The 25395-nt window shown below is 39.8% G+C and overlaps 1 protein-coding gene across 1 annotated transcript; it reads left to right on the forward strand.

Annotated features, from left to right (window-relative positions):
* Positions 1 to 1203: 1203 nt before the first annotated feature.
* NELFA (negative elongation factor complex member A) lies at positions 1204 to 24605 on the forward strand. The gene is made up of 11 exons (XM_008501848.2): positions 1204 to 1603; positions 8641 to 8812; positions 9969 to 10130; positions 11051 to 11140; positions 12887 to 13017; positions 13228 to 13297; positions 14156 to 14244; positions 15860 to 15971; positions 18248 to 18504; positions 18779 to 18878; positions 20356 to 24605. Exons 1-11 carry the CDS (start codon positions 1352 to 1354, stop codon positions 20538 to 20540), a joined length of 1620 nt encoding a protein of 539 aa, XP_008500070.1. The 5' UTR covers positions 1204 to 1351; the 3' UTR covers positions 20541 to 24605.
* The last annotated feature ends 790 nt before the right edge of the window (positions 24606 to 25395 follow it).

The raw sequence follows: 25395 nt of genomic DNA on the forward strand, positions 1-25395 counted from the left end.
AAGTTGAATAAGGGTATACAGATTAACAACCTCCACCACATCACACTGAAGAAATACGAGGCACCTTAGCAACGACCAATCTGCTCTCCAAGAGATATCAGTCTGTAAATCATCTCCTTTAGGAAGGGTGTTGTAAAGAAAATGTTTTCATTCAAAAACTTAGGAGGTGAGTTTGCTATGCATTCCTACAGTTTCTGTGTTTTAATTTCAATTAGACACTAAAATGAAACGCTTGTGGTGCATTTTAAAAACTCCGGAGTCTTCTGGGATGTAGGCAATTAATTAGTTTTACATATTTAAATAACAGTGAGCTGAATCAGGAGGGAATGTGAACACCATCCCCCAATTTCCGAGTACCTGCCGCAAGGCTTACAGACCTCCGACACCTCTGAAGCACCCAGCACAATCTCCTGGGGGGGAAATAAATGACGACAAAGTCTCTCAATTTTACTTGTGTCTAACTGCAGCACCTCCGGAGTTGGATCCCCACCCAGCTCCACATCAGCAAACTCCGCTAGCGGGTTTGGGCAGGAAGGTAAGGGCTGAAAGCACCTGAAGAAACCACGCAGGTGGGTACGTTTTAAGGTGCTATAAACTCTTAATAAGCCGCCCTTGGTGGTAAGAGAGAGAAAACGGATCGCCTGGTCAGTACAGATCAGGGAAACAGGGGTGCCGGCAGGTGCTGTGCCCGAGGGCCGTTATCAGCCACCCCCTCAGGGCCATGGGGGCTGTGAGGAAAGGCGACGTGGTGCTCTGCAAAGCGCTGTGCCGGGGCCATGCCCAGCCCCCGGGAGAAAGGGCGGGCTGGCAGCGGGGCCCTCAGCCCTGCTCCCGCCTCCAGCGGCAGCCGCTCGGCACGCCGAGCCTCTGAGGCGGCTCCCGGGCAGGAAAAGGAATGGAACCGCCAGCCGGGGGGGAGGGGGGAGAGGGGAGACGCAGTGGCCTCAGGCGGGAGGGGGAGGCTTTGGGCTGCCTCCGATATGGATCGCTGTGCCCTGCCGTGGCTTTGCCCCTCCGTCCCCTTTGTCGGTCTTCTTCTGAACCCCTGAGAAGTTAGGGCGAACTGTGAGAAACAACAAGTCGGGGCTGACACAAAAGGTTCTCTACTGTGAGGCGTCGCCATCTTGCAATACAGAAGAAAAGTTACGGCAGGCGCCATTTTGCATCTGAACGAGGGGTGACGAGCGCGTCAATGGTGTTCCTCGCCTGGGCGCCGCCATTTTAAGTTACGGCGGAATCTCTAGCTTCCCCAGCGCAAGCTCATAGGGCGCCGCCATTTTGGGTTACGAACAAGAGGGCGACCCGCAGGGGTCCTTACCCCCCCCTCCCTCCCTTTAGGTGTCTTCATAAAATGCCTGTGGAGAATCCCTTCTTTTTTCGTCCCGCTCCCAAGATGGCGTCGATGCGGGAGAGCGACACTGGCCTGTGGCTGCACAACAAACTGGGCTCCACAGATGAACTGTGGGCGCCGCCGAGCATTGCCTCGCTGCTCACGGCTTCGGTGATCGACAACATCCGTCTCTGTTTCCACGGCCTCTCCTCGGCCGTCAAGCTCAAGCTACTCCTGGGGATGCTGCACCTGCCCCGCCGGGCGGTGGATGAGGTGAGAGCCGGGTAGGAGCTTGCGCGGGAAGCTTAACCGAAGCGGTGTGTGCGTGTGTGTGTGTGAGGGAGAGAGATGGGTCGGAGAGGCGTGAGGGGAGAAGCGGGGGAGGGCAACGGCAGCACCACCACCTCCTCCCCACTGCCCGCCCGCCGCCCTTTTCCCGTGGTCTGTGAGGTGGGGAGAGCCCGGGGTTGGAGCCGAGGGGCGGCTGCGGCTGAAGGGCGGGTGCCCGATCCCCGCAGACATCCCCGCTTCTCCCTCGCAGCCTTTCTTGGAAGGGGTATGGGAGGAAAAAGGTCTAGGATGGCAGAGCGGTCCCTTGAGGCCCAGCTCGGAAGAGTCGGATCCTTGGTGTGAGGGAAAACGCTGAGACTCCCCGTGATAAAGGAGCGAGTGGAGTGAAAGCGTTGCTGCTCCTCCTCCTCCTCCCGCTCCTTGGGGAATCGCTGGTTGACATTTGGCTTTGGAAAGCAGTTCCGACCTGTGGCCCATCTTAAGCCTCCAGAGGGACTCGTGGTTGTACGGCTGTGTTTTGGTACAGTTTGGGTGCCTTTAGGGGCGAGGTCTTCGCTGAAGCAGTGCTTGTTCTAGGATTAAGACAGAAAGGAAGGATGGTTCAGGAACAGCCGCCTGTGCTGGGTTTCCTTCTCTCTCCTTCCTTAATACTGGCAGCCGTGTGGGTGTCCCAAGTCGAACATCTCAGCTTTAGGAAGGACAGCAGCAAGTGCTGAAACTTTAGGAATAGGACATCTGGGGTCTGCACTGAACACAGTCCTTTTGCCAACCTTCTTGCAGTCAGGTCTTGAGGTCTTGCTTGAGGAAAACTATCATGGTTTGTTTTTTTTTCCACTGAACCTTTCTGGGAACAGCTGGTGCTTTCCTTTACTGTCCTACTCCAGCTAATAAGCTGGCTGGCTTGAGTCCAGGTGGGTTTTGCAAGCAGTCATCACAGATGCAGGAAAGCTTATTCATTTCGTCCTGGACCATACCTCATCTTCACCTGCCTTGTTCTTACCAGTAGAAAGCTTCTGATCTTTGAGACAGTGCTTGGAGAACGATTGGAAAACACAATTCTTCAGCTAGGTTTAAGGAATTCCTCTCCTGCCTGCACCATGTGTGGAGATAACAGTCATGGAGGTGGTGCATAGTTAATTCTCACCTTCTTGGGAAGAATATCCTCAGCTGTGCTTGCTCCAGTATCCATGGCTTGGACACAGCTACTGTTTAGACTTAAACACATATACTAGGCAGGGTGTGGGGAGACAGTATTATAACTCAGTTTTTGTGTACTTTTAAGCTGAAAATACATAAACGCCACATTCAAGCAGTAGTTCAGTGTATGTCAGTCTCTTGTCTTGCCACTGTTATCGCTGTTCACTGTGTTACATGTAACTTAAAGAAATAAAATCTTGTTCAGCATTTACTCAGTTTTTAAAAGCTGATATTAATATTTTGTCCAGTGCACAAGCCCCATCTTCCTTGTGTGTGACAAGTATAGTTGTGTTTTGAATATTCAAAATAACCAAGGCCAAAAAGGGGGATGGGGAGCTATGCATAAGCTCCAGTCAACTCTGTATGCAAAATTCTTCTGAAGTAATGTGAAAATCCAAGTAGTCCTGGAAAAAATTAGTATTGGAATGTTTAGAAAAAGTGACTTCTTTTAGATTGAAGAGAGCTTAAAAAACTTGTGGACCTTCTTAAATAATATGCATAGTAACTCTTTGAGGCTGCAGCATTCAAACAAAAATAAGTTGTTGAAATGCTGCAAGAGTGTTCATGGGGTAGGTAAAAGAAGTCTTTTAACAGATTACAAGGAAGATGGTAGCCAGGAGCTTTACTTGATCTGGGCTTTTGGTAGCCATGGAGGTAAAGTTTATGTAAAGAAAAGCAAGTCAGTTTCTGTGCCTTTTGGTGTAAAAGTGATCAGTTGTGTTCCAAATACAAAGCTCCTACTACTGCTGTAACAAAAAAATACTGTGACATTTTTCACTTCTTTGGTAGAGTCTGTGAATTCAGTCATAAACTTAATCTGTCATTGTAAACAGAGGACACTTGATTGGAATGTAGGGATTTATCATATTTTCAGACCTTTGCAAAGTAAGTGTAGCATCTTAATCATTTCAGGGACATGTGATTTTAATTTTTTTAAATGAGCAGAAGGGCTTAAAAATTGAAAGCGCATGGGGCAGAAGCCCTAAACATTTCTAGTAGGTTTACTATTATTATTATGGATTTCCTTTTATAAATAGTAAAAATAGCTGGTGTAACCAAACTGTTAAAAGGGATGTTGTCTTTATCAGATGCTCATCACTGGTGGTGGGTTTTCTAAAATATCTGTGAAGATTTGTTAACTTACTGTCAAGATTGTTGATACTTTAACTGGCACTGAATATCTGGCATACATATGTTTGTGGGTATCATATGTATGTGTTCAGTATATGTGTGCTGTATACCTCTGTGCAGTATTTTCCACTCAATGTATTGTGGAGTACTGAACATGGTGTCTTTTTGCTAACAAACATACACCAGTATAGACAACTGTAGCTGCCTGGAAGTGAAATTTGTCACTTGGAAATCACTCCCATATCTCAATGGTTAAGCTTAAAGTGCTTAATTAGTCACTTTGTTAAATCTGTGTTTTCCATGCCATGTGCCATTCTGTATTGACCCACATGTGAGAAGCACTGAGCTGGCATTTGGAAACTTAATAGTATTGGAAAATAAATTGCATCATCTTTGTAACACTTTGGGAACCCTGGCAGTGGATGCAGGGTTTCTCGTTTCTTACGTAACACATTAAATGATATTCTATGGTTCTGTGATATTCCCTTCTCAGCACATTGGACTTAGTTATTTTCTGTTCAAAATTTCTTTTTCCTCTATAATAGCATTTCCATTGAGGCACAGAATAACATGGGAACCATTTTAGAGCAGACATCAGAGTAAAAAGTGATGTGGGAATCGAGAAAAGTGCGATGGTACTTGTTTTAGAAGGGATTTAACTGGCTGCTGGTCCTTGCTTAATCTTTGTGAAACCTTCAGTCTAGACAAGTAAATCTTCAGTGAGCTTTCTTGAAAGCTCAGTCCTTAGCTTAACTGTTTGGTTTTCTCAAATGTAGTATCCTTTACTTTTTATAATGTTTTCATTCAACACTCCAAATATTGCATAGATATAAGGGACTTAATTCTCATAATACTCCTGTGGGATGGGTAATAAACCTAATTCTTTTATCATGCCGTGAACCTCATTACTGCTTGTTTGTTCCTGCTGACTAATAAGAATAATTGGCTCCCATTTTAATTTTAAGTGTGTTTTGTAGGCAGTTAACAAGAATATCCTCTGCCGCTCTAATTCTCTGAGCAGAACATGCAAACTCTTGAATGTCCCTGAGCTTCATCTGCTAGATTTTTTTCCTAGGTAATTGTGTTTATTTGAAATGATGCCTAAAGCTCAGTACAATGCTGAGCAGAGTTTCAGTTGTGAATTTGGCAGAACAGTTACTAATGTTTATTTTGTATATTATATTCTTGTTAACTGGATTCACAAAGGCAAGTGCAAGTTTTCTTTTTGTGCCAGCATTTATTTGTTCAGAATTAGTTGGAATGAACCCCCTTAGTACAGTAGCTTCAGGAGAGCAAAAGTCAAGACTTTCTTCTTGCTTGTTTATGTCTGTGAGTGTTTTATTCGTGGAAGTGGGAATTGTGGAGTACTAGTGCAAAGGAGTAAAAGGGTACATGACACTTGCTTTTCCCTCTCAGAATATGCAGGCTGCTATGCATCTTCCTGGTCTGCATTTAGTGTTCTTAATTCTTCTGTAATGTAATAAGGTGTATTTTAATCTAATATTACTCTTGGCCACTTCCTAATCTTTTTCATTATTAAAATACAAAGCACATACAATAGTGATATTTGATCCATCCTACTTTTGTATCGTGTAAATACTGCGCTCTCAGTCCAATGCTTTTAGCTAAATGAAAATGTTCCATAACAATACAGGTGCCTATTAAATAACACCTCTATGGCTCCTGAAAGATTAAAATTTGGGTTTATTAGCCAACTGTTGATGCACTTGTCCAAAGGTATAATAGTGTATTTTAATTTAGGAATAAGATAAATTAAATAGATGGGAATTCTTTGCAAGAAATCATCTTGCAGCTTTTACTTTGTATGTTCCTAGTAACATTAATTTTTTTTGCCCCTTGCCACAATTCTGTTTGTATATTCTTCCTGCACAGCCATTATTACTCTCACTTTGTTCCCAGGCTTTTTCCATCCTTCCTGATTATTTATCAAGTGTTTCTAGTCATGCCCTATGCTTTTTGTTTGTTTGTTTTGTTTTGTGCCAGCAGGCTGCAAAAAGTACTAATGATCCTTAAGTTTGAGATGAGAGAAATGCCAGAACATGTTGAATCATATCTTGACATTCGTGCATAACAAGACACTGGTTGGAGCTGATGGTACTCTTAGTGACCCAGTGTTGCAATCTTACATGATTAAGAGCTTGGTATAATGGCTGTGCTCTGTAAAAACAGAAAAATTGTACATAGGATTCTCTGCTATTTTGAATTGCATTTTAGGCATTCTCAAACCACAAATGAAATTTTCTTCAGCTGCCAGTTCCACAGCAAACTGAGTGCATGTATTTAAATTGCCATTTGAAGACAAACCTGAGTCAAAAATCAGATCCTGGCTTGTTAAATGCAAACCTGTATTCAAAAAAGGTCTTTGGTTAGCTCACAGTACATCTTAGTGTGCTTCTCTTCCCTGTGTGTGACAGTGAGTGTTCTTTCATCACCTTTTTCCTCCCATGAGGTGTTATGATAATGGAATTTGTCCAGTGCTTGGCAAACAAGTTGCTTCTGGGCTCTATTACTGAAGGAACCCAAGTCATGTGAAGCTCTGCACTGTGGCATCAGTAGGTTGCCTGTCTTTAGCTGCCCTGAGAGCAATATGGATATAGCATGCCCAGCTGAGCATTTCATAGAAACATGCATAGTATATATGTGTAGCTCAGGATTCTTGGTACAAATAGGAGTTTGTGGAGCAACTAGGAGGGGTAGATTGGAGTGATGCAGGAGCCATCTTGCCCCCAACTGTTGCCTGAATTGACTTTGGGGAAAAAATTACATTCTAAGCACTTAACATCCATTAGTGGTGTCCAGATCAGACCTTGTAAGAGAGATGCAAATATAAACCATCCATTTTCATGGCATGTTTTCAGTTTTCTGGTGTTTGCTGTAAATCAGTACTGTAATTCCTCCAGGACAGATAGGGCAATAAAGGACTTCAGTAGTGAGCAGTTTATGGTTAGAGATTTACAAGTATGTGTGGAGTCTAGGTGGAGTTTTATGTTCATTGAGAGAGAAAGTAGCAGTGGAGCACAACAAAGACTAGAACCTTACATTTATTCTTTCCACTGAGTTTAAATGTTGATTAATTTTTGCCAAATGTCAACCAGTGCAAGGCTTTGTGGCTCCAAATCCAAAGCAGATCAGGAGTGCTGCTAAGTGTTGCAGTGCCTCCATTCTGCTCCTTTCTTTTTGTGTTTATTGTGCTCCTGTGACTAGCCAGCCACACCAAGGGTTTGCTCAAGCTTAAAGCTGTAGAGTTGCTAGTTTTCAATCAGATAAACTGATCTTGTACATTTCACAAGTGTATCAATATGGTAAAATCTTCAAAGGGTAAGGGACAAACTGCCCCTATAGTGTGCTTGTGAACTTTTTAAAGTGAGAGAGCATTAGCTTTGTGTGGGTGGAAGGAGTTGGGAAATGTCTGTGTTTATCTGCCACTGCTGAGTTTCAGAAGTGCTGAGGGGGAAAAACTGGAGAGCAGAGATTTAACTTCTTAAAGTTGCATGAATTGAATAAGCTTGTTTTAGTAAACATTTTCATATAAGAAAAGACTGGTTCTATACAAAGAGAAATACAGCATGAAGATGAATCTCTGTTTCTGAACACAGGGCAACAAGGATGTAGATTGTAACTAAGCTATGCATACTGTAATGTGTTGTGAAAAATCAAAATTCAAGTATTTTCTTATACTTGTAAATTCTTCAGTATCAGTACTGTACAGACTATATTTAAATGTGCCATCTTACTGTTTCATGGCTTTATAGACTCACAGCACATCTCTGACATCCTAGTCCTGAGAATCTAATGCTTTAATGCTTATCTCAAAGTTAACTTACTAAGAAGTAAAAACAAGGATTTGGACTATTTAGGGAGGTTAAGCTTACCTGTGAATTAAATAAAACAACTAATTTGAGATTCACTGTGTAAACCCCTGACTGTATTTGTTGTGACACATATTTCCTTTCATAGTGCCAACAGACATGTTGATCAGCAATTTTAATTAAAACAAATTGTCACAATCCTTTTTTAATCTCATGCATTATTTCCCCACTTTCAAAATAAGTGCTTAAAGCAAAATAACTTTCGACTAAAGGAGATTTGGGTAGATGGAAAATCTTGTTACTTGTGGCATATTGGAGGACTATATATTTTTTGTCAGACAATACAGTTTTGATTAGCATGAAACAGTATTTTGGCCTAAGCTTCAGTTAAAATTTGAGGACTTCAGTTCATGCAATGCAAATGTGGTCTGTCAGCTATATAATCCTGTAGCCTAGGAAGAGGTACATATTCATTTAAAGGCCTGCTGTAAATAACTTCTTGTATTCTAGTTGTATGTTTTTACCACTGAATATAATGTGTGAAGTATAAGTGTAGAATATAAGGAGACATTAACATAAAAATCTGGCCTGTTGCTTTTAGTAAAAATGTTCAGTGCTTTGAGCTGCCAAAAGCTTAAACCAAACTTGGGTTAGATTGACAAAATGCAATATAAAGAATTATCTTGGTTTGATCTTTACTTAGTTCTAGAGTTAATGTATAACTGTTGAATCAGTCTCCCTCTTCCCTTCCCCAGTAGTAAAACATTGTGCATGTTTACATGAGTGTCTTTTTAAAATAATAAAAAAACCTAACCTAAGACTGTTTCAAATTGGCTGATTTTCTTTTTCTTTTTTTGTTAGATGAAAGGGGCACTGACTGAAATTATCCAGCTCGCTACCTTGGATTCAGACCCCTGGGTCTTAATGGTAGCTGATATTTTAAAATCCTTTCCAGATACTGGCTCCCTTAACCTTGATCTTGAAGAACAGAATCCCAATGTTCAAGATATTTTAGGAGAGCTTAGAGAAAAAGGTAAGACTTTTGTGTTGGTGAAAATTCCAGAAATATGATGCCTTTTTTCAGAAACAGCCTGTCATTTCACAGGCAGTCCTGGTATTTTAACAGAACTGGTAATAGGACAGGCAGTATGTCTTGTCTTAACTGCCACAATTTGTGAGTTGGCATGGTACTGAACTGGGATTGGTAATATTTAAGGAATGATAGCTTAAAGTATCTTTTCACACAACATCAGAACTTGCATTGTGTCAGGTATTACCCTGAAGGGCGCTGTGCAAGTGAATGTGGACTCACTAGTATCTTAGCTGGGCTGTACGTTCACTGATTGGTAAAACTGACTGCATCTTAGTAATTTGAGCTTTTTTCATACATTACTCCATCTTTGTTGTACCAAAGGTGACTGAAAAGCTCTGTTTCTGCAGTGCTGGTGTGTATAGCTTCCTCTGTGGGGAAGCACCACGGTTGTATTGGGCAGGTGGGGTGAATCTCTGCTGAAAGTCCTCCTAATCAACACATGATGGGTGCTGTGGGGGAGACTGATCACACAAAGAGTTCTGCTGCTTGTGTCCTGCCGATGTGGATTGCCTGGCAGCTGAGAATATTGGCTCAGGCATTTGCACAGTTGCTGCTTCAAACAATGTAGCTTAGATGGTGATGCAAAGCTACTCCTATTACAGTGGGTTTGATTTAGCACATTGCCTCCAAAAAGCCCTCGGGCGTTGACAGGCAGGGTCTTGGAGCTGGGATTGCAGCAGACCAGTAGTGAAATTACTGAGAGGTGAAAGCATTTTGTTTTCTTACTATAAACAAATAATTTGTCTGTTCACACTTATGGTTTGGGCTTTTGTGTAGATTCCTTTTTTTGTGTAGTTTTTAATGAATCTGAGAATTCAGTCTTTTTTTTTTTTGTCTGACAATAGTAGCATGTTCAGGATTCCTTTAATTTGACTAGGTATGATTAACGTGGAAGCTCTTATGAAGCTAATGTAAAAAACAAGTATTCTAATAACCAGTTATATACTGTATTATAATTAGAACCAAATTACTATGGGTGCTTAAATGAGTAATCTGAAATATAAAAACACCTGTACAGTGTAGCTGTAAAATGTTTTGTAATTGGGAATCAAGGAGGTGCTAATACCCATATGTACTGTGTTAACTCTTTATGCAGTAAGTGAATGTGAAACTTCAGCTATGTTGCCGTTGGAATGCCAATACTTAAACAAAAATGCCTTGACAACACTAGCTGGGCCTCTTACTCCCCCAGTGAAACACTTCCAGCTGAAAAGGAAACCTAAAAGTGCCACTCTCAGAGCTGAACTCTTGCAGAAGTGTAAGTAGTATTACAGCTAGTTGATAAGACTGAGTAACAAATTAAATGGTGAAAGGAAAATTTATATTCAGTGTTATGCTTCAGTATGGGTTTATACATAAAAGTTTTCTGTTATAAGAGGTTTGCTGGCTGACTATTTTGTCTTTAATAGACTGATAGGAATGGAAGAGCAGGTGCAAGTTGCCATGATTATCTTAAAATGCTAATCTTGATTTAAATCCTGTTCTGATATCAAGGTATACAGAAATCTGTAGCACTTGAAAGCTCAGATACACTGCCTTGTGGGTGTGTTTAACAGTTGTGAAGAGCTGTGAGGGACATCTTTGGATAAAGCTGTCATGAAACAGCACTGAAATGAGAAACTTGTTTTAGTTTGCCATATGTTTTTGCAGCGGAGCAAGAGCTGCTAATTAGTGCTTTCTTTTGCTCAGTATGTCTATGTAGGGTGTGAAAGCCAAGAGGGCTTTTGCTAACAACAGGCAATATATGTATACATATCTGTAGTGATAGTTGCTTGAACTAAGTGATCTTAAGTGTGCTTGCTGTTCTCTTGCAGCAGCTTGCTTCTCTCATACGTGTGACTTGAGTAGTTGGTCTGGCTAAATACGAGATCTGCAAGATATTATCATGTTATATAGAACTTTATTTCTGTCTTTATCAAATAAATTATCTACTATGATAATTTACTTTAGCTTAGACCATCTGATGAGTTTCACAGTTATATTGATTTTGCATTTTCTTCAGATAATGGGTTTACCTTGCATAAATGACCTGCTTTTTAATTAAAATAAAATTCATTCTTTGTTGCTATACATACCTGTTTATGTATTAAGTAATAACATTTTATAAATGAAGCAATTTATTATATTTTTTCAGCACAGAAACTGTAATAACTAAGTCCCCCTCTTTTTTTTTTTTAGCAACAGAAACTGCACAACAGCTCAAGAAAACTGCAGGAGTGCCTTTCCATGCCAAAGGCAGGGGACTAGTCAAAAAGATAGATACAACAAGTATGGCTCTCTTTCAGCACTTTCCAGAAAGAAAATCTGATAAAATAGCTTTGATGAAGACTAAAATTACAGCCTCGTTTTTACAAAACCTTAATTCTTTTTTGAAGGAAAGGATTTTTCCCTTTGTGCCTCTCTCTCTCTCTCTCCTGATATTTAAATGTTTCTGACCTGTCTTGTCAGAAAGAACAAGAGTGTGGGGTTTTTCTTAAACAGCAAGTATATCTGCCATGCTTCTAAAATGTACGCAGCTAGATCATGCCTGTAGACTTTGGTAAGAATTTAATTTGCATCACTCCAGGAATAACTCCTGACTAAGCCATATTGCTCCAAACTGGAATAGAGTTGCTCACACTGTTATCTGTTGTGCTCTTTGAAGCTGCTGTCAAGTAGACTGAATCTATATTGTGTTTGTTGAATTCTGTGAGGAGAAAGAAGAGGGACAGTGTGCTCTCTGCAGCCAGGGCTGTGCAGTGGCTTTTGTTTAGTGGACATAAGAGATGTATAGTCATTCTTCAGCTTTGCTTTAATAGACTTCAGCTGTTAGATGAAGTTCCTGAACTGCTTGAAATTTTCAAGTAAGTATTTGACCAGGAGCCAGAGGAGGGTTTAGAATTAGTTACATACTTGAAATCATTGCACACCTATAATTTTTCCCACAGTCATTATGTTGCTGAGCACCAAAGTTTAGCCACTTGTTCATGCAGGAAATGCAAAAAGTGTAGTTGTGATTTGAAATGAAATTTGTCCCGGTATGGAAATTGACCATTAGTCCTTTTTTGGCATTCTTTTTTAGCCACCGAAGTAATAAAGATAGTTTTTGGAATTGGCCTTTAGAACCAGGTGCTCTATAGAAATGTGGTTTATGCAACCAACTCAGATTGACTCCACTGAAATTTACTGACTTGGGCAGAGAGGATTGTCAGTGGGGAAAACATTTTCTGCACAACATACAGAAGGATACAGAGCATCTGACAGAAGGATATCAGAGTATCCCTTCAAATTGTCTGGTGTGATGTGTTTGTGTGATTGTCAGGAGGTTCAATGACCTGGTATGTGTGGCCCCAATTTCTAGCAGTTAGTGAAAGATTGCTTCCTTCAGCACTTAAATCAAGTGTGTGGTAGAGGGTTAACAGTATAAAGCTGGGGGAAAACAGCCTCTTACAGGTGTAGCAGGTTCAGTCAGAAGACTGCATGTCTTCTGTTTGCAGTGTACACCAAATTGGATCCTCTTCCTTGTGCAAACAGCAGGTCCGGCATTTCAGACCCCTTTGTGGAGCAGTAATTTACCTTTCTAGTAGATTTTGAGCCTTTAGCCTTTCAGAAGGTTGGCTAAGAATCTTTGGTTAAATGCAGTTTTATGAAGTAATTAGATTTTTAAAGTTCAAAGAGCAACTTTGGCAATAATTGGCTTCAGAACATTCATGCTTAATACCTTTTTATATGTTCAGTTTATTTGTTGTAAGTAGTGAAAGCATTGATGCTTGGATGTAGAAGTATATTTTGATTCCAGTGCAGCTGTTTAATTGCATTAGCCTAGTGATGGCTTTTACTTTTTCAAAGGATAAAACCTAATGTGACCTTTGAGGAGCATTTAATGTACTATAGACAGTTCCACGTTATAAACATTTTAAATTAAAGAGCAGGGGGGGTGTGCATTAAGAAGGGGAAAAGCCAAAGATCTCATTATTGTTTTTGTAGCTAATTAAACATGTATTACAGTTGTTCCCTTTTTTGATCTTCCCTAAGCACCACTCAAAGGAATACCAAAACAAGCTCCATTCAGGAGTACTTCAGCACCCAGTGTATTTAGTCCTGCTGGAAACAGAACTCCAATTCCTCCTTCAAGAACACCTCTGCGCAAAGAAAGAGGAGTAAAGGTAGATGTGCTCTTTCTTTGTCTCTTGTGTTCCTGCTCAGTTCCCCTCCCTCAGCTAAAGTGAATTTCTGATGCTGTTTTGAACCCAGTATTATATTATATTATATTGTAGCATATATTATACTATGTATTAATAAATAAGGACAATATTTAGAGCTCGACTACGTAACTGTAGCGTGGATATTAAGTTCTCTGTGTTTTTTCTTTTTAGCTTCTAGACATCTCTGAGCTGGATATGGTAGGTGCTGGCCGTGAAGCAAAGAGAAGAAGAAAGACATTAGGTTGGTATAACAATGCTACTTAAAAAGGCTATTAATATACCTGCAAATAAGACCTAGATTTGTAGATTTGTTCTTATTTTGTTAAAGCCCATCTTCAGCTAAACTTCAAAAAAGGAAGGAATAACAAAACCCAAACAAAAATGCCTTAAAAGGAGAATTTTCACTTTTTTCAGTACTCCTAAATGCATTGCAGTGTGCCTAGATAATCTGACTCTGCATCAGAGGATTCAGCCAGCCAGTTGTGTTTTGGACAGCACATAGGTGTGTGAGTGACTTCAGTATTGAAATTGTTCTAAGATACTTTGGTGTTCTTATTTCTGCTGGCTGTGAGGCCAAGTATATTAATTTAAAATAATGTTGAAAAAAATATATAGCATTCTACAGAATTCTGACTGAGATCTTGACAAGTAAAAAATACCTGATACACTGCTTTTAGCTGAAGTGACAGTGCTGTGCTGTACTAAACCATATCAGGAAGATACAGAAGGCAGAATGTTTGCCCTAAACCAACCTACTTTGTATTTGTCACAAAAAAATAAGTGCCATCTCAGAACAAAATCCGAATTCCAAAAAAATTTTGCTTGGATTTCATTGCTTTCTAATATCACAGAATTAACCATTTCTGCATAATTACTGAGTTACTATATTCTCATGGATATACATTTTGGTTCAGCTGATAAACGTGTTGATTATAAAATTGTGTATGAAGATTATTGTATCTGCCAAGCTTTCAGCATATATCTCTAAGCATGTTTAAGCAGACTTTAAGAAATGCATTTTTGAATCTTTGTTCCAAAAAGTACATTTAATTCAGTATTTCAGAAAATTTTTTAACTGACATCTATTTTTATGCAAAAGATACAGAAGTTGTGGAAAAGCAAGCCAAAGAAGAAACAGTAGTAGAAAATGCTACCCCAGATTATGCTGCTGGCCTTGTCTCGACACAGGTAAGCCAAACAAAACCAAAACAAACAACTTAACCAAATAAAAAAGAATACCATGGTGCATGGTATTGTAAGCACTGTAATGATATTTTACTGACTTGTTGAAACATGCCTCTTAATGTATTTTTAGATGAAGTGTGGTTTGGGTTTTGTTGGTTTTTTGCTTAGGTTTTTTGATCACAGTTTAAGTTTCTCATGGATTATGACATTTCTGTAATGAGAATTAGTCTGGTAGAGATTAAAGGGATCAAAGGGTTCTCTGACCCTAGAAAGGTAGAATAATCTTCAGGGGTTGCTGCAGGTTTCACTTTGTGCCTGTGCATCCTTTGACCCTAGTGGAATAGTGCCCACAGAAGTCTGTGAAGAGCATTAGTTACTGGTCTGTGCCCTGGAATTAATTTGGGCAACTGGGTTCTTTAGATACTGGTAGATAATTCAGTGCAGCTGCACTCAGCATTTCCAAGCCTCTCAGGAGGATTGAAATCAATCTCAAACCTTAAGTGTCTTCTTTTGTTTCAAATTTCAAATGTCTGTGATTACATCTGCCTTAAGTCTGTGTGTTGACATGAAATGCTTGCCTTAGGAGAGCACTCTGTGTGAAGACCTGTGGTTTGGTTGGTGAAACAGGCATTTTCTCATCTAGAGCCTGATGATAAGCACGTGCATCACTATCCCTGTGCTTATGGCAAGCAACCTATGACACAAGGAAAAAAAAAAACCATACAGGCAGATATTGGTAGGCCTGTGTCAGGAGTTAATGTTGTTGCCTGTGTCTGCAGAAGTCTAAGAGCATCTCTTTTTTACAAACTCCATTTTTTACTGAATATCTGTTCTTTGTATAGTAAGCCTACCCTAAATGATGTGTCTGCTAGACTTATTTTCCCCAAACCTCTTTACTCTCTCAACCTCTTACATTGGTGAAGATGGATTGGACCAAAGTGAAGATCTTCATAGAGGGAGCATGCTCTTGTCTTTATGCTGTGTATGCAGTGCCATGTATAAACAAGTACAAACTGTGGCATTTTCTTAGGCTTGATCCATGTTGACCTCTGTCAGGTTGGTGTTGAATGTGGGAATGGTTTTACCTGAGCTTTTGCTGCTGCCTTCTACTTCTCTCAGGTGATATTTTAGTTGGCCTTTTGCTTGTGAATGAACAAAGATTTTTGTCTTGCTAACAATGAAGACCGTGCTTGCTGAGGCAGAAGTTTACTTGGTTCTATAGTGTCACTCCTCAGAGAGCACTGTCTGCACAAATTTCATCATCAGGTCTCCATGCTGCTGCTGAGGAATGGGGCAAAGGAACAGCAGCTGCTTGACTGTCTTTGCAAAGTACATTCTCTCTAATATTTTTTCCTGGCTCAGATTGTACCTTCAAATGAAAATTTGATCTGCATGAGGGAAAATAAAAGCTGCTTTTTCTCTTCTAGGGTAATTCTAATGTCTGAAATTTGTATAGGAAGTTAGGATTAAAAGGACAAGCTTGCTCTGACAGAGGAGTCCATAGTTATGTTCCCAAAAAGAATATTGAGGCACAACTAGTACTTGAAATTATAAGCAGAAATATCACATGAATATATAGAGCAAGATGTCTATAACCACTTTCTTTTGTGTTTTACAGAAACTTGGCTCATTGAACAATGAGCCTGCACTACCTTCTACAAGTTATTTACCTGCTACTCCCAGTGTGGTGCCATCTTCCTCATATATCCCCAGCTCTGAAACACAGCCAGGTAAAAGACCCATTTTTGCCTTTGGGACCTAATTCTCTATATATACAGTTCTACAGTCTAGTTCTTAACTTAAAAACCTGCTGTCTTTCAGCTCTAGTGAAGCTTAACCTTAGCAGTCTAAAAATCCATTGCAATAGTCCAGCCTTTGGGTTTTGGGAAACCAGATGTATCATTTAACCTAAATAAAGAAAATGCTTGTTATATTTGTCTTGCAATGACTGCTGGTTAAGTCAAGCAAGTAAAGAAATCTACTGTTTTGGGGTTTTTTTCTTACTCTGTGATAGAATATCCAGCATTTTTTTTTAATCCCTAAAGAGACCAGTAATACATATAAGTCTAGGGTACATATTCCATATAGCCATTCATATATGCATGCAGTTAGTTACAAAGCAGTTGGTTTTGAGAGTCAGGTAAGTTTCCAGAGCCAAGTACATGCTGGCTTTCATATAGGCTGGGATAAAGCCATCCATTTTCCTTCTGTCTTCTTATAACAATCTAATAGATAATAGCAGAGCTCCTGCATATCTTGAAAAGTGCTATATTAGTTGTCAGTTCTAGAAAATTGCCCGTGGTAAAAAACAGCATGTGTACAAATGAGTCTTTATTTCTACACCTTTTAATACACTTGGTTTTATGTTCCCTGCTGTCTGTAAATTCTTACAGGAATGTATCATTTCACACTAACAGCTGTGGATGATTGGGTTTTATTACCAGAGTTTGCAGTTACCAGAGAATCAATGTTTCATTACAGTACATTTTTTTAACTCTTGCTTCTTGTGATTTGGTACTATAATGGAGCTGTGGCATGTTGGTCACTATAGAAAAATATATATGCAAAACCTGATTACTTCATTGTATCTTGAAGCAGTTCAGAATTTCACTGAAGTTCCATGCAAATCTTTTTCTCTGGCAAGAATTGGCATCTCCAGAAGGAACACAGCCAAGAGCACATCAGTGCTGTCAGCAGCTAGTAGTATCTTCCAGAGTCTTGGAATTGTATTCAACAGCAGGAAACTATTGTCTTTATTCTTTATAACTTACCCTGTATTCCAGAAGGAAAGAATATCTGGGTTTTCTTATGGACAAGGAATAGAACTGTTTCCTTGATATAAGATGCAAACAAAAGATCCACAGACTTAGTGTCATATAATTTGAGGTTGCATAGTTAAGACATGTCACATTATGCTAGTCAGTCATTCTGACATGAGAGGAAGCCAGTAATAAAACTTACCAGATTTGTTCAAAATAAAGAGGTAACGAATACTTAGAAATGTCTGTCCTCTCAAGTGTTCATGTCCCATTCACATATTACTAGGTAATAACCCAGTGTTGTTAAAACCAGTGCTGTATCTGTGCCTAGATGGAGAGTGATAGACCTCTCATTCTCTAAAATCTGATCTGAAAGGCACCAGGCTCTTGTCTGAATCTGCCTTTTAGTCTATTATGGACACAGTGTGAATAGATTGGCTTAAGCCTCATGAAATTTGTGAAAGGTGCTTAAGCAGCTATGCCTTTGTCTGAGAGCTGCAAAATAATGTAGATGGCTAGAATGTACACTGGGTAGTTACAGTTTGCTGGACAGATGGTAACTTACGAAATCACTGTAACTTGATCATATATGTAACCTCCACCTATAGCCAGGCTAGGAATTAACTCCCTGAAGTGCAGGTGAATGGATCAACTTTGAGAAGTAGCAGAGTTAGGACTTGTCAGTACTGTGGGGTTTTATCCCTCTTAGCAGTTAGTGTTTAAATGACTGTTCTGCGGAGACCACATTTCATTCTGTCACCTGTTCAAGTATTTGAGTGTTTTCAGTATCTGTTACTGGCTGAGACTTAATTACCATTTCCTTTGGAAGCTGCTGCTGCATTAAGTAAAAGTTGATGCAATATTTTTATGATTTTGGCTTCTATGTGACAGTACAATAATGATTCTGGTTGGTTAGAGTACAGTTGTTAGATCAACACAAGCTAAGAAGTAAATAAAGTAGTTTCAATTTAATCAAGCATCCATTAAAGACAAACTTTGATGCTAGATACAGTGTAATCTGTATTGCATAGATAGTCACTCAGTTGTCTGATTATTGCAAAGGATAACAGAGGAGAAAGTAGAAAGAGCATTAGCTCTTAATTGTTTCATATAGGTTTTAGATGGTATATTGATTCATGGTGCTAAAATGGAATAATCAGAATTGGTTTTCTTTAAAGGCCACTGGTGGTGTTAATCCCAGTTTGTGGATTATAATGTTTTTAATTATCCTGATTTGGTTTTTGCAGCTGGCTCCACACGAGAGGCCTTGCAGACTAACAGACAGACTGAAGAGCCTGCAGCTCCAAATGCTACCACAGCTCTTCCTGCACAGTTCAAACAAAGAACACCTATGTACAACAGTAACTCTAATCCACCTGCAGCTACACCTACCTCACCCCTAACACCTACAACACCTCCTGCCATTGCTCCTGCAGCACAAGCACCACAAGTGGCCCCCCAAACTCAGCAACAGCCACCACCCAAAAAAAGCCTCTCTCTCACAGTAAGTAAAACTGCGTCCTTTTTGACTGATGCTTTTGTGGATGGGAAAATGCAAGTTTTCATTATTGATCTCTTGATATGTTGCCAGTGTCTGGTCTTTGGAGCACGGAGTGGTTGAGGCTGTTGTTTTCTAACCAAAGATAATGAAACACCTTGTGGCTTTTTCTAGGTCTGCAGACTTCCACATTGCTCTTACCCTTGTCTGTGGTTACTGTACAGTACCTACTGACAGTGTTTTCTCCACTGGAATTCATATTTGTTTGTATTTTTTGCAGAGGGAGCAAATGTATGCTGCACAGGAAATGTTCAAGACTGCAAACAAAGTTACAAGGCCAGAAAAGGCTCTTATCCTTGGATTCATGGCAGGATCCAGAGGCATGTATTGAGACTAATTTTGCTTGATTTCAAATACCCAAATCTGAAATGCAGCTCAGCATTTCTAAATGTGCCTATGTGAGTCCAAGACTCTAGCTTTATTCTGTATGTACAGGGCTCCTTGCTTTACTCTGGACTGTGTGTAGTTTTATGGATTACAGTTCTAGCTATCTGGAAATGGGCCTTCAGGATCTGCTTCCAGTAAGTCAGTCTGTCAGAGCTGCTGCTAAACACAGCATCTACATAACTGAACACATGGAATATTGTGGCTGAGGGCTTGAAGAAAAACAAGGCAGCCAGTCAGAACAGTGGACTGACTGGTTAGGTCCCAGTAACCTGTCTAGAAGACCAGTAAATCTAAGTCCTTCTGTGGCAAGTTGAGGTTCAAGTTGGGTGCCACAGAGCCTCTGTGATAATTCCTTAGCATTAGAAATCTGGCAACTGTTGTCTCAGAGGTATTAGGTAACCACAGGTGCTGTGAATCACAGGGAGATAAGCTGTCTCATAGCTAGATCCTGTCACATACTGGCCTTGATAGACCAAGGCTGTTTTACCCAGAAGATTATCAGATGTAAGATGAGAGAGCTTAAGAGTCCTTACATGAACTCTCATCTGCACTAGCACTGGTTTCTAATTTACTCTTTGAAGGCTCTTACCACTGGAGTGCTGCAGCCTCTGTGGCTCATGCATTCAGCTGAATGCAATACATTATTGAAGATGACGGGGTAGAGTTACTGTGATGAACCCTGGACTTTGAGAGCTTTGTGTATCTTGCATTAGTAGTGGTAGTCTTAGCATATATAATGCAAGCTATTATTTTATTTTGGAAGTGTGCACTTGTGTTGTATATGTTCACAAATGCATATATAGTTAAGTATACAATCTGAATTCCTTCAATAACAATGTTATCACCTTATGAAGGTGGGTTGAGTAACTGTCAGCTATGGTATTTTTGAGTTCCTTGAGTGTCAGTTCCAGTGTCTTGAAATGTAACATTGGGTTACATTGCAGTAGAAGTATTCAGTCCTGAATGAGTGATTATAGAGGAGCTGTTTGGGCTTCCAGAGCAGCTGAAAATTATTGAGACATTTTACTATAAAATGTATACCAAATAAAGTAACTTCAAGCTTACTGACTTCCATTTAAATAGAAGCTTCTCTTATGATTCTTGGGGCAGACAGAAATTAGTGTCATGCTTTATCCCTCCCCTTGTTCTTCCAGTTACTTTAGCCTTGATGTTTATCTTTCAGGGTCTGTTTTTGTTAGCCTTGATACTCAATCTGTGATTTATGGAGGAAGGTTTTTGTGTGACTGTGTGCTGATGACATTACTTGCTCAGTTTTGTATTTGGGGGTTGTTTCTTAAATTTTGATCTTTTTCAGCATAACATTCAGAATCTCCATCAAGTGCTCTTCACATTTTCTAATATGGTACTACTGAAATGTATAATTTGTTGTTGTTGTTCTTGTTTTTGCAGAGAATCCTTGCCAAGAGCAAGGTGATATCATCCAAATTAAACTTAGTGAGCATACAGAAGATTTACCAAAGGCAGATGGCACTGGCAGCACCACAATGCTGGTTGATACGGTCTTTGAAATGAACTATGCTACTGGTGAATGGACCAGATTCAAGAAGTACAAACCTATAACTAATGTTTCCTAAGAGATGCAGAAACAGCAGACTGGACCAAATCAAGCTTAGAGTCAACCCTGTAGAGTCAAACTCTATGAGTATGTCAACTGTACAAAACAGCATTCATGTAAACATTTCGTACTACTCTCCAGAGCAGAAGTTGTGGCTCTTCAACCTAACTGGGTGCAGTGAACACAGAAGAAGATGGTGTCAAACTTTTTTTTCTTTCTTGTTTTTTTGTAAAATCTTGGGAGAGGGAAAGGTGATCTTAGGTGAGGAATTTGTTGGTGTGGTTTTTGTTTTCCTGCACTTCAAGATGCTGGAAAAGGAGATCACAACTGAGAGATTAGAGATGGGAGCAGTTTCTTTCTGAGTGCCAGAAGGGAAGACTACTGCACAGTCATTTGTGGTTTACCATTAAACAAGGGCACAGGTGTTCATTGTAAAAATATTTTTCTTTGGCTACACGAGTTCTAGTGTAAGAATGGATATTTAAAGCACTACTGGTCAGTGCTTAATTATTTTGTAATTCAGCTGCAGTACAACTAAATATTGCAGGTGGTGTCCAGTGTCTGATGGTGCCCACTGTGTGTTTAGCTTATTTATGCTTGGGTCATAGGATGGAATTGAGCAGCTTTGTTAACTTGCTATATTGTCAGTGTCCATGCCCAGCATGAATTAATCTATATTTGGCATTATTTGAGATCAAGAGAAGCTGAGTGTTGTAACTTTCTAAAGAAAAAAAAAAAATCAAAATTCAGGAAAAAGGAATAGTGGTGGCTTGTCACTGCCTTGAAGTGACAGCGCTTTGCCACGCAAGTCTTGGGCAGCTGTTGATCTGTGGCTGTTGTGTGTAGCAAACCCTTTGAACAGCATAACTTACCTGTGAGGAAGTGATACTGTTGTATCTCAAGACCAATTGCAGTTTAATTTAAAAATGGTCCTAGAAATGGCTGAATGACTCACGTCTGAATACAGATGGTTGGGGAGATTTGTCATAAGGCAGTGTTAATTCACGGTTGGTTGAGCAGTCATAAGGTGCTTGATTGCCAAGCCCTGATCTAAAAAGTTTGGAGTGACTGTAAGGGTGGTTCTCACCAGTGTAGTTATATTGGTGTAGTCCCTAATGTGGCCACAATTATACTGGCATATAAATGTGCCTTATACTTGTTCCCTTCTAGTAGAAGCACATTTTTATGTTTATAACTGTGTTCACACCACTGGTATAACCTGGCTTTACTTGTACAAATAAAGTTTGCATTTATTTTGAGGGCTTCTGTACATAGTTCAGGATTCATGCTTGGGAGACTTGGCCTCATCATTGGAAGGAGACTTGGATTAAATGTCTGGTTTCTGCCAGTGCTTGTACGTGGAGCTGTACTTGGTTAGGAATGGTGCTTAGAAGGAAGAAATACAGAGATGAGTAGCACAATGGTGCTGAGGGGGAGTACCTTGGGCTGACTAGATTTTCATGTGAAAGAGGAACTCCTCAGACAAAATGAGGCTTTTTTTTTTTTTAAAGGAAGCAGACCAAATCCCATATGTACACTTATATACTAACAAAGATGTTTAGATAATTGATTAGAGTCTTTTTGTGTTGGGGAGTTTTTATTGCATTTTATTTTTAGTTTTTCAAACAAATTATCCAACAGGACAGGGCAAGAATAGATAATAAGAATCTGTATTCTACAGTATTTTAAAATGTGACCAAAAGGATAGATTTGTTAATTTTATTTTAGCAAATACACAGAATGTTCTAGCTCCTGTAGTGGGCAAGTTACTTCATGGTACCTGCTACTATTGCAGGGTGTTGTGCATGTATTAGTGTGAAAGTTATATTTAACAATCACACTGGGGGCTCTCCTCCACATAATTACCCCATTTCAGAGCAGTGTAGATTGTGATTCTGGTTGTGATTTTTCTTCAAACAGCTAGAAACCAGCCTGACAAGTAAGGATGAGTAGTGGGTTTTAGTGTTTAGAATGAGTTCAGTAGAAATGAATTTTCATGGTTATAACTTATTTGATTATAGTATGTTACACAGGTAAGGGCTAACAAGTGAATATGAAAGTATTCATCTTTTAAAGAAAGGATTAAAGAAAAGCAACATTCCTTTTCTTGTCTGCATTCAGATTTTTCAGGTTTTCTTCTGATGACCAGTTTTCTGTAAACATGTATGATACTTATGTCTTAGCTACTCCTGCTTGTTAGATAATTGCAAGTATCAAGTATCATTTTTAAGAACGAACCTTTAGCAAACTGGCTGACTAGGAGGTTCTGTACTGCCTTTGGAAATTGTTAATGCAAGACTCAACTTGAGTCATCAGGAGCTGCTGTGGGATGGCTCTTTTGGCTTACCTGAGATGAATGGAGATCCCTCAGTCCCTCACTAAACTTTCTTAGTCTTTCAGAAGGCTGCATTTCAGACTGTGCTGTTGGGTTGGGAGGAGCTTTATCAAGAGGCTCTTTTAGAATGGAGTGGGAGTTGAGTGCAGTAGTGTGTGGGAAGCTGAACCCTGCTGCTACCTGTTTGTATTTGCTGCAGAACAAGTGGTCTCAACCATGCCTGCTTGTCTGAAGTCAGTCATAACAATAATCTGAAATTTTAAACAGAAGCATAGTAAATTTTTAATTCTATTAAGTCATTAGGATGAGACAAACACTGCAAACATAAATTATTTTTAAAGTGATTTTATGATCCTTAATATCAAAGCATTGCTCAACTTGATCTGTGAATCTAGGAAACTGGGTTTTTTAAATGCCTAGAGAAAGTGAAGTCTTTGCAACATGGGTAAAATGATACAGTAGGAAGTAAAACTACATGGAGTTCTTCAGAGAATGAAACCACTGAATCAGTGGCTTGAAAATAGGGATAATATGAGTCACTTTAGGAAGGGCAGCATCAACATTTAAATTCCAATATCATGGAATTGGTATATACAGAACAAAATTTGGCCCTGGAACTTAATATTTTTGTCTTGCATACTCAGTCACTTGGATGTTAGCTGGATTCCCTTCAATGGGGCTCAGTGTGTGATGTGAGTTTCAACAAAAACACTTGGCTCTGGAATGACTTGAAAATGTACTGACAAACTGACCAAAGTAGTAGTTTAAAGTTTTGTGTCCTTTCCTCTTTCCATTTATCCAAGCATGAAGTTTTAGTAAGTAATAAGCCCAGACTTCCCAGGTGCATTCCAAGGCAGGATGTCCCAGCTTCTCTTGCCTTGCACCAGTCAGTGCAGCCTAGGCATGATACAGATCAGTTTATTAACTCTGAGAGGGTGGAATACTGGAGAGAAAAAAGCAATGAAAGTGGCTTGTGTTTGTCCCTGTCCTGTCCAAAGATTTTATGCTTAGGGGAGAAAGAACACATTCATGCATACCCAGGCTTCTTTAACAGTTTGCCCTACAGCACAGTGCTGGGTTCCTTTAGACTCCAATTTCTTTTTTAATTGCCACAAGGGACCAGAAAAAGTGAAATGAATGTAATAGAGGTGAGCCCAAGAAGGATGCTGAGCAGGACTTCTGGTCATAGATTGCATCTTCTTTTTGACAGAACATTTTCTTTCCTGTTCTGGTGTTCTGTAGTTATCTCCATACAAAACACTCTAGGCTTAGTATGGGTAACACTCTAGTATTGGGCCAGTATTTTGTGGTTTAACTTGATTTTCAATGGTAGCTTTGCCATTTAATATTTTGGTTAAATACCATAGGATGCTGGTGCAATGGGAGGAGTCTTTGGTAGTTGCTTGACATCTCTGTATGAAACTGGTCACTTCCCTCACTAAGCTGTGTCAAAGTGCAGACCACTTGTCTAGGTGAAAGAAGTTTGAGACTTTGACATTGTACAGTTCAAGAGTGAATCACGTTTTCATAGTAAGATCTGACTGATAATGAAGACTAAAAAATGTTAAGCCAGAGCCCTCTGGGAATCTGGTGCCTTTAACAAGAACTGTCATTTTGTAAAATGTTACATCTATAGCATAGCCCGTATGTTTTCTATTTTTTTGTACAGTTGTAAATTCAAATTATTCTGTCTTTGGGTACGTATTTTCAGTGTAATACAGTATGTATAATAAAGATTTAGATTTTTCTAAGGAACTGGACTGAGACTCTTTTCAATAATAAAGTTCCATATTGTACTAAGAGATGAAGTGCTGATGAGTCCTGCTAGCCTGAGACCAAGCAGCCAAACTCCAATTTTCTTATGTACAGCTGTGTGATGTGGCAATGTTACATTTGCCTGTCCTGGTGCAGTGCCAGACATAGTCCAAGGTTTTTCTTTTCTGTGTCAGATCGACCTTATCAAATAGCTGGGAAAGGAATTCTGTTCCAGGTCAGCTGCTCTGGCAGAAGGATAGAACATAACTCTTTTGAAAAAGATTTCGGTGTGGGAAACATTTTAGTCATGGCTTCTGCAGAGACCTTGATGGTGTGCATTAAAAGCTGTCCCTCTGAGTTATAAACCATTTGTATTTTCCATGTCCTTTATGGTACAGTGCCTGTAAACTCCTCTCCCTGAAGCATTTCAGTTTACTCTCTTACAGACAGACCACCAGCTACCCTTCCAGCATTCCTAAAGTGTGAGACCAGGGGAGTGAAAAGTTGGGAGTTGTAGACACCAGGTAATCCATCATATCTGAGCTGTCAAAGGTAAGAAGTGTTGCCAGAGCAGTTCTCCGTGGCTTTTTTTCTTGATGGCTGAAAGCTGCCCACAAAATGAAATACAAGCAATGTCCTGAAGGAAAATGCAAGGATGCTTAGTTTGAGATTCTTTGAGCTATGTATTGACAAATGTTTTTTCTCTTTTACAAAGTCATGGGTTTTGGATCATGGTTTGAATCCAGTAGAGCCAGAGCACTGGACTAAGAGTCCATTCTTTCAT

This window comes from Calypte anna, chromosome 4B (genome assembly GCF_003957555.1).
Source record: "Calypte anna isolate BGI_N300 chromosome 4B, bCalAnn1_v1.p, whole genome shotgun sequence".
Taxonomy (NCBI): domain Eukaryota; kingdom Metazoa; phylum Chordata; class Aves; order Apodiformes; family Trochilidae; genus Calypte; species Calypte anna.